Raw genomic sequence first — 9,700 nt, forward strand, 5'->3', positions numbered from 1 at the left:
TGAAGGGTTTGTGTTTCTCTGAAAGGAATGTTTGGCTTTCCCATCTTTGCTTAATTGCCTGTTCCAACACACTTCTTTGCATTTACTTCTGTCCTCTTTATGGTCAAGAGGAGGCAGAAGGCACAGTGAATAGATGTAGGCTACCTTCGGTGAACTTATTTGCCTGCTTTGATAGCCTCAAGAGGTGCAGAGCCTAAGAGAACAGTTGCAGCTATTTTTAGGCATTTGAGTGTAATGAAATAAGTGTCTTATGACCGAGGCGATGTGTGAGTCTTTTGTTTGGGGAGGGTTACATGAGAGCTGGAAGCTCCCTAGAAGTGTGGGGAGGGGGGAGGGCGACTGGCACCTGGACTGTGGCCCCGCCCCCTCTGCCTCTTCCCACCCCGAGTCCCTGATTGCTCGCTCCTCTCCGCCCCTTTTCCCTCGAGGCCGTCCTGCCCGCCGCTCAGAGGAGTGAGCTGTGGGTGGGTGGTCCTTGGGGGAAGAAGCTGGGTGTGGCCACAGTCTGGGTGCCGGTGGGGAGCCCCCCCACTCCTAGGGAGCTTCAATTCCAGCGCTCCAAAGGCGGTGGGCCAGCGTGCTTCCAGAAGGAGGTGACCTGTGCCTCATCCACAGCATTTGCCCTTCTGCATGGCCAGTCTTTTTTGGGGAGACTTAGCTTCCCCAAGCCTCTTATGTGTGCCTCCTATGATTATGACCATTTTTTTAAAAAAAGCTTTTTTTCCATCTTCCCTGAACTGTTTGCAAAGGTACATTGTAAAGATTTCTTCACCATTGTCTTTGTTAAATGTGGATCTTGAGGACTTGCTATAAAGGGCAGGTTCTTAGATAATATATAGAGAAGTATTTCACTTCTCTGAAATATGAGCAGTTACGTTCTCAGAATGGTAGATATACACTTGTCCAATCTTCTCATCCTCCTCTTGGGAGGGGCGGGAGAAATCTTGAGGGCTAGGTGAGTGAGTATACTATATTATTTATATTGTGGTAGCACCCAAAAACTATAGTGGGAATTTAGTCCTACTGTTCCCAACAAATTCATAGGCAGTCATGGTTCCTGCCCCTAACAATTTGTAATCTGATTGTAGTCAAGTTGCAACAAGTAAGTGTAACAAAAGAGAGAAGGGCAGGCGAGGAGGATGAGAGTAATAGTAATGAAATCACACAGTTGTATAAGCTAAATGGGCATAATTTGATAGTTCTACATTATTTAAATACAGGCCCGCTATGTCTCTTGTCTGTATAACTTCATCTGTGTAGTGTTTTTCATCCTGAAGGCATGTTATTTTGCCTCTGAGATGAAACCTAGCAGAGCTTTAACAGTAGAAGCAAAGCTAAACTGACAAGTGAGGGTCTAATCCAACTTCCAGTGAAGTTGATGGAAAGACTCACATTGACCTTAGCTGCAGTTCGATGGGGCCCCAGTACTTGAGGTGAAGGTAAATATTTTAACAAAACCCACCCTTGCTCGGTATCCCAGTATTTAACTTTTTTTATGCTTATGCCCTGCATCTCAGCTACTGTACCCTCTCTCCTCACAGGCTTCCTCAGTGCACTCACTGCTTCTCTCCATTCGATCCAGGTTGCAGCTGCTAAAATGATCTTCCTTGTCAGTTAATTTGATCATGTCAGCCTCCCCCTTTTAAATTCCTAAGTGATTTCCTATTCGGCACAATATCTTCTTTCAAAGACCTGTGCAAACCTACCTCTCCTGCATCACTGAGCTAGTTGCTGAAGTCATTGCTCTCACTTCCTCCATTCTGCCAATGATGCCAGCCTTGATGACCTGTTCATGTGCTTTACCTGCAGTTGTTTCCATGTCTTCTTCCACATCCACACCCTAATGCACCTTCCCGAATCTAGTCTGCCAAGCAACAACAGTCTCTTCATCTCCTCTCAGCCCGTTAAGACTTGTTTCTTTCATGATGCCCACAAGAAATGAGTCGTCTTATTTAAAAAAGAAACAAAAAAACAAAAAGCACTTCTAATTGTGCCACAGAGATGTACATGCCCACTCATGAGTAACTTTGTAATCCTACTGCTCAAAAGCTGGTCCTTACCTGCCACTTATTACATCATGTCTAAAATTAGATTATGAAATCTTGGGGGCAGGGACTATGTCCTCCTGTTTGTTCTGCAAAGCATCCAGCATGGTTTTGGATGCTCTATAAACCATTGGGTTTACCATGTCGGGTAATTTAGGGAGACAAAATGCTGTTACTGTTAGGAGAGATGTCAGGATCTTTAATGATCTTCCTAAACCGAGAATAATCAAGACTAAAACCTTTTTATCCGCTGCAAGGGCTTAAAGAGGTAGCCATGGTGTCCCAGCAGTATTCTTATTTCGATAATAACATTCTCCTTCTCTGCAGTTTTAGTTTTAGTTGGATATTGTATTCTTCCTTGCTTATTCAAAACTGGTTAGTGGTGTTGCTGTGTGCTAAATTCCACTACAGAGGCAGCTGCATTCTGTGATGACCAAAGTTATTCTTTACCCCACTTTGATGTTTCTCAAAGTAATTGCAGGAAAATTAATAATTGGCAATAAACTAAACTGTTCCTTTAAAATAACTTCTCATCTGCATCATCTTAAATTTCTGTTGCTTTAATTTAGTAATACTTTGCACATATTTAGCATTGTATATTTCTAAACACTGTACAAAGATTAAATACCTATTCTTTACATATTTATAGATTGTTTAAACTATTTTATACTTTCTCTGCTCATCACTTTATCAGGGATGGTTTTGGGGGAAGATGTGTTCTGGAATCAGACTGAGAATGAGGATTTTACCAATGTATTTCAGCACAAAAGGTGGACCCTGAAGTATGTTGTTTAGCAAATCATTCAAAGAACTTTACTTTCAACCACAACATTTTTTCAGATCTTTTTTGTAAATGACGCTGCCTGCCCAGTGCATAGACTTCCACTGACTTCATTGGGGCTCTTTGTAGAGGGCTCAGAGGATCAGTTCTGAAGACATGTTTGCAGTTTTCAGGATCTCACTTTAAGGCCTGGTCCACATGCGGGTTTTGTATCTGGTGTAATTGCATCCAGGCTAGCACTAGGGGTTTATACCACTTCAGTTATATCAGGAAAAAATTGTATGATTAAATGGCAAGAATCAAGAGGCTATTTGAGCCAAACAGAAATCCTTCAGAAACTGGAAAACCAGCCTAAATGAAGCAAATAGAAAGGAACATATAAACTATGACCCATAAAATGTAAGATTGAAATTAGGAAGGTAAAGAGGGGATTTGAAAAGCAAATAGCCCCCACACAAATGGTACTTAGATACAGTGAATCTAGTTAAAGAAAGAAATAAGACATTCTTTAAGTATATCAGAACCAGGAAGAATGGGAGAGAATCAAGGGACAAAAGAAATTAAAAAGGTTTAAGGTAACTGCACAGAAGCTAAATGACTTGTTTGCATAAACTTTCACCACAAAGGGCATTGGGGAGATGCATGTTCTTTTTGAGTAATAAAGATTGAGGTGTTAAACTTAAGAATTACTTACAAAAATAGGCTTTTATTAAAACCAGCTGTTGGGTACAACCGCTTACTACTTTCTGACCTATCTTTAAAAAAACAAACAGCTACTTGGCAATAACAGAGCAGCGTAACTAATGCAGTATTGAATTGTAAAACCTCTTTTCATTTTACTGGAATTGAGCATGTCAACAAAGAGTCAGTACAGGAGTACTGATTAAATATAAGTTAATTGATATTTCAGCTGTTTCACTTTGACAAAGTCCTTCAGTAGGCTATGGAGTAGTTATAGTGTGAGAGGGAAAATACTATCATCGATTAGGAAATGGTTAAGAAACAGTGTGTGGGGCGGAAAGTTTAATTTTTAGCATGGGTGCTTCAAGGTTACTGGGACTAGTGGTGTTTTTAATATAGTTGCTAATGATTTGGCAAATAATGAGGTGGCAGAATTTTCAGATGACGCTATTTAAGTTAGTCAAGAATAAAGAAGATTGAGGAACTTCAGAGGGATCTAACGAAGCTAGGAGAGGGGGGAGCGCAATGCCAGATGAAATTGTATTGACAAGTGAAAAGTAATGTATTTTAGAAGCAACACTTGGAACTAACTACTCATATATTTGCTGGGTTTTAAATTAACTGTAACCACTTAGGGACAAAAACAAGCAATGTTAACGTGCATGAAGAATGGTCTGGAAAACAACATTGAAAGTATACTAATGTCATTTTATAAACTAATAGCGTGGCCTCACTTGGAATCCTGTGGTTCTGGTCACATTATCTCAGACAAGATCTAGCAGTAGTAGAAGGGGTTCAGAGATCATCTCAAATGATGTGTGGCTTTGGGGTGGCCATGGACTTACCCCCGGGGGCAGTAGCAGGAAAGCAGTGGCTACAAATTTGGAAGTGCTGCCCAGAACATGCTCTTTTCCTCCCCTAACTAGCTATCCAGAAGGCACTGTATTTCCCTCCTCCACTGTTAGTAAGCTAGAGGGTCCCTCACAATCAGTGCATAAGACTCAAAGGTCAAAATTTGGCACAGTGTTTAGAAAGTTGATTAGAAACATCACTGCACCTTTTCAGGTCATTATCTTCCAGTGGTACCTATTGTTTGTTGATGAACGCAAGTTTTTGTTTTCAGCACCGTGGATCCAGTATCCTGCAGACAAGCCAGGTGTAGTTTATTCTGCCTCATGCATGAATAAAATTGTTAGCTAAACACTTTACTCCAGAATATTGCTTGTAGGTGTATAGTGTGAAGCAGAAAACAGATTTCCAGACACCAGCTTTTGCTTTCAGTGCTGGAAGCTAGAGAAATAATTTTACTTGGAAACCAATCACTTCTGACTTAAATTACTGCTTGAGAATAAACGGTGCCAGAGACACTCAAATGCTGTTGTCAGTGCATTACTTTTCTGGCTGTAATCACGTTCTAAAATGTATTAAAAATACATTGTCTCATGTTTTTGTTTGTATTTTCAGTGTATTGAGGGGAAGAGGTGGGTGGTTCTGGAGAGCTTTTCACAATCTCACACTATTTAAACTGAATGTGTGTGGTTGAATTATATCGGAAGCCAGACTTAAATGACTCTGATGGGGAAAAAAATTGTATAAGTCTCTGAAAGGGTTAAAAATATTACAGCCATATCAGATGAAATCCTATAGTGTGAAAGTTAATGCAGTCAGATTGCTTTCTATGTTATATGCTGTTTTTGATACTTTAAAGATGTAACGGTAAGTGGAGTTGGATAGAATTCCATTAGTAATGTTTCCTGTCTGAATTCATGTAACTTCTGCATCAGAGAAATACAAGTGTATAACTTGTGAACAAATGACAGATTCTTTAGTTTGGGGGGTAGATCTGAAAATCTATTAAGATCCACAGTACTCCTGAGTTGCATTTTTTTCTACAGTTTTCATATGACCACATATGTTTATAAGTTAGATGGAAGATTACTTTTTGTTTCCTTCAAAGTTTGGCAAAGTTCTGTTTCAGGTTTTTTAAGTAATTGAAGTGGATCGGGGATACATTTTCAAATTGTTTGCATTCTGACAGTCCCTGACTTCTTTTCCCTTTAAAATATTCATTGTAACTTGCAAATAATCTTCTGTATATTTTTGATATGTTTGGAAAAGAAATAATGACCTAAAAAGTTATAAAGGGTGAAGATGCTTTCTGTATGGTCATGAATTTCTAGTGAGAATTCAGTGGTCTAGCGAAATATGGAAGCATTTCCCAGAAAAAGTTCCAGCCTAAAAACTGCATCCACATCAGCAGAACAAGTTTTGGAGTATGTGTGTTTGTATCGTGCCACGAGGTTAACAAAGCTGCTTGGGTGATTGAAAATGGAGGTTAAATGTGCATTATGCAGATATCTGACTCCTGATGCTAGTTTTAGCAGAATGGATATTATTACATTTACTGGTCTGAAAATGTTGCACATCTCAGCCTGCAGTTTGTGATCTCTGAATGTATGTTATTTGGATGGGACTAAGGCACTAGCCAAATTACAGTGAAAAACCTTCATGAAATAAAGGCCTAAATGTTCAGGGGGCTGCATTTATACTGGGATACTGATGGAGATTTTTCATAGTTTTTCAGCTCTAAATCTAGTTCTGTGGTGCATAATTAGCTAGTTTATAAATAACCAGGTTGCCAGGACAGTCCTAGAGATGAACAAACTCCATTTTCCTCCTTTCACATTTGTTCTGTTTTTATGCAGGTCCTCATGCTGAAACTGCCAGTGGATGTCAGAACTTGCAGTGTGGTTTTCGGGCCTGCTGCCGCTCTGGCGAATGACCTTTGACTTCTGATATTTCAGTCTACTTCATTTAGCTGAGCAGGCTTCCTTTCATGCACTTTACTTACAGTCCACATATTGTGTTAACAATCCCTTTTGGAGTGTGATTTGTTATACTAGCCCCACCCTAACCCCACAATTTAAAATCTTAATACTGAGTAAACTGTACAGTGTTGTAACAGTCTCTCAAAAGTTTCATTTTGGTTTGAATGGTGGTGGGTTTTATTTTACTTAATCTTTTGGGAATGGGGAAATGCTCATCAGATATTTTTTTTTTTAAATAAATAATGCCACTTAAAGTTTGGCACTTAAATATAGTTCATTGTTTTTTTGTTTTTGTTTTTGTTTTTGTTTTTGTTTTTGTATTAAGTGAGTGGGACTTACTGTCTTATTTTTTAAATCCACAAGTACAAAGCTTTGCAAATAATTTGAAATGTATTTTTTTGCATTTTGATGATGTACACCTTTAGAAGTGTTGTTTCTTCCCATTTCCCCTGACCCCAAAATCCTTCCTTTATACTGCAAAATTAGGGAAAGATGCTCTTTCCTATAGTATTGATTTTTGTATTTGGGCTTGAAAAGTAATATTCAAATAAAACATTCCCATTGACACCAAAGTTTTACTTAGCATTTGAAATATATATCATTTTAAAATGTAATGACAAAATGTACGGTGTTGTCAGGCCAATGAATACTGCCCACTTTATACAGTGGGCTGCACAAATAATTGGTGTATGTACTGTATTTATAGAGCAACCCCATCGGATTCCGCATCATCTTCCATTATAAAATCTGTTAAGATGCTGAAGTTTGAAAGGGATTTTCAAAGAATTAAATTTTTAAGCATTTGAACACGTAAAAATAAACAGCTTTGAGGACTTTGATGGTGATGAATAATCCACTTTGATTGGAATGCAGGCAGTCCAGTTGCTGACAAGTGTATATTGGAGTGAGGGTAGGAACAAAATCTGCTAGAAACAAGATCTATACATTTTTCATTAGTGTGTTACAGGAGAAGATAAAGCATTAATAAATACACTGTCTGTATGTTCTGTATTTACTTACTGATATTACTATTACTCAAGATTTGAAGATAGTAGAGTTTTATTTTCCCAGAGCAGCTTAAATAAAATGAACAGAGGTTACTTTGACTTCATTAAAGTCACATTTTAAATGTAGGTAGGTGGAATGATGATTTAATCATTCCTTGGTGCCGGCAGGCAGTAATTCCCAAGGAGTCAGTGTGGTCTAGTGGTTTTGAGTGGTCATGTTATAATCTGGATTCTGCTGCTGCTTTGCAATGTGAATTTGAGTAACGCGTGGACCCTCCATGTATCCCAGTTTCCCCATCTGTTACTATAGAAGGAAGGTACCTATCTTTATAAAACGTGAGACAGCCTTTGATCCTGTATAAGTGCCCAAGGCCCACCATAATTTATAAATGATCTTTGATACATGATGAGGGAGGGAGATGATGGCTAGAACCATTGAAGTTTTCTCTTGCACGTCTGTAACAACCAAAGAGGTTTATTTGACTCCACCATAGCATACCCTTGGCTGGTGAAGGCTCGAAGTGAGGTAATGGGTCCATTGTTGGTTGAGATTGTCAATACTTTTCCATCAGGGAGGGAGGGAGGGAAGAGCAGGTTGTTGGCAGTTTTTAAGGAAGCTATTGGGAAGCCTTTGTTCAAGAAACCTACTCTGGGTGACAGCTTTTCTAACTGTAGTTTATAGCCCTGTTGGCTGGGCAGGCTGCTACACCGTTGGGTCCGCTGAAACTGCACCCCGATGGTTCCCTTCAGCAGTCCGTGGAAGTGGCCTTGTTGCATCCTGGGCTGCCAATGGCAGTGCTCACCAGCCTCCATTTCAGCACCGTCAGCTACATTGGTACTGCTGTTGACTTTGGGGTTGACACTGCTCCCCCCACCACTGGGAACAACAGAGGCATACTCTGTGCTGGTGGTACTATTTCCACTGTTGGCGCCAGTTCCTCCCTTGTTTTGGGTGATGGATGAGTCAGACCAGTTACTCGCACCTTAGGGTTGGCTCCACCTTTATCCCTAGAAACCTGAGACTCATTGGCATCGAGGTTGAGATCTTCCTCCTCCTGCTCTCCCTTACCTGGCCTACATCAGGGCCATTCATGGAACTCCATGGGTACCAGGATTAGTACTTGTTTCGCAGTCAGGACGGGGTGTCCCTTGCCTGGCACGTATAGGCCACTAGTGCTCTATTCGTATGCCCAGTAGGCTACATGGGATGCTCCTCCGTCACAGAGATTGCACTCTTCATCGTGCTCTAGTGAGATCACCAGGAAGGTTGGAGGCCATTGATCCACTGCAGGTTCATGCACCAGTGAGCCTTGCAGAGCCTCCGGAGTTGAGGTCCACCAGTCCAGGAATGGTATCTGGCCCTGGCATAGTTAACTGCTGCTGTTTCATCCCCAGATGATTCAGCAGTGTCTGGCTCTTTGTCTCCTTCAGTGCCTGAGGACTTACAAGCCTACCAGGACCTCTTGCAGCATGTGACTGCTTCCTTGGGCATTCAGTCAGAGTTCCTGTGGGAATATACCCGTGAGCTGTTGGATATCCTGCAATCGTCTGCCTATGGGAGAGTTGCCCTCCCTATTAATGATGTGTTCCTAGAGCCAATAAAGGTTCTTTGGAGCATGCTGGCTTCGGTACCACCTACTGTGAAGCACTTGGAAAAAAGCTTTGTCCTGGTGCAGGGATTTGAAGATATTTACTCCCATGCAGCGCCAAATTCCCTGGACATAACCATGGTGAACGATAATGCCTGGCAGGGCAGTTTTAAGTCCACTCCTAAGGGTAAAAGCTCTAAAAGGATGGACTTAATGGTTAGAAAGATTTGTACCTCCTCTTTGCAAATGCGGATTGTGAACCAGCAGCTATTGTCCAAATATGAGTTTGTGAATTGGACTTCTATGTTTTAAGTTGGCAGACCTGATGCCTGAAGTCTCCAGGATGCAATTTCGGGGATCACCAAAGACTGTTTGGGGGCCAAGACATGGTTGAAGTCTGCACTAGACATCGTGGACACTTCATCCAGAGCAGTGGCCTTGTGGTGGCCATGAGAAAGGGCATTGAGCATGCAGAATTCAGGCATTGCTGCCAACATGCTGCAGACTGTAGAGGATTTGCCCTTCAACAGCTGAGTGTTCTTTTCAGACAAGACAGACAAGACTCTGCATTCCTAGAAGGATTCTAGAATGCTGCTTTATGTTCCTTGGGGGTGTATATACCACCAGTGTAAAGGTGCCACTGTGGTGATCAACAGCAAAAGCAATATAGTTAGCTGTCTTTCCCTCACCCCAGACAGAAGGACTACTCCAGAAAGGGGCGTTGGTCCCAGAGAAGGAGGCATTTGGGTCTGTGGTTCAGCCACTCGAT

The 9,700-nt window shown here is 41.0% G+C and overlaps 1 protein-coding gene across 1 annotated transcript in view; it reads left to right on the forward strand.

Moving 5' to 3' along the window:
• The window catches only part of FBXL5 (F-box and leucine rich repeat protein 5), a 39,155-nt gene extending 31,981 nt beyond the window's left edge, over positions 1 to 7,174 (forward strand). The window contains exon 11 of the mRNA XM_067530345.1: positions 6,213 to 7,174. Coding sequence (XP_067386446.1) covers positions 6,213 to 6,289 — 77 coding nt within the window. The 3' untranslated portion in view covers positions 6,290 to 7,174. The remainder of the gene's footprint in view (positions 1 to 6,212) is intronic.
• The last annotated feature ends 2,526 nt before the right edge of the window (positions 7,175 to 9,700 follow it).

This window comes from Emydura macquarii, unplaced genomic scaffold, assembly GCF_026122565.2.
Source record: "Emydura macquarii macquarii isolate MOO-44397 ecotype Brisbane River unplaced genomic scaffold, CSIRO-AGI_Emac_v2 contig_3062, whole genome shotgun sequence".
Taxonomy (NCBI): domain Eukaryota; kingdom Metazoa; phylum Chordata; order Testudines; family Chelidae; genus Emydura; species Emydura macquarii.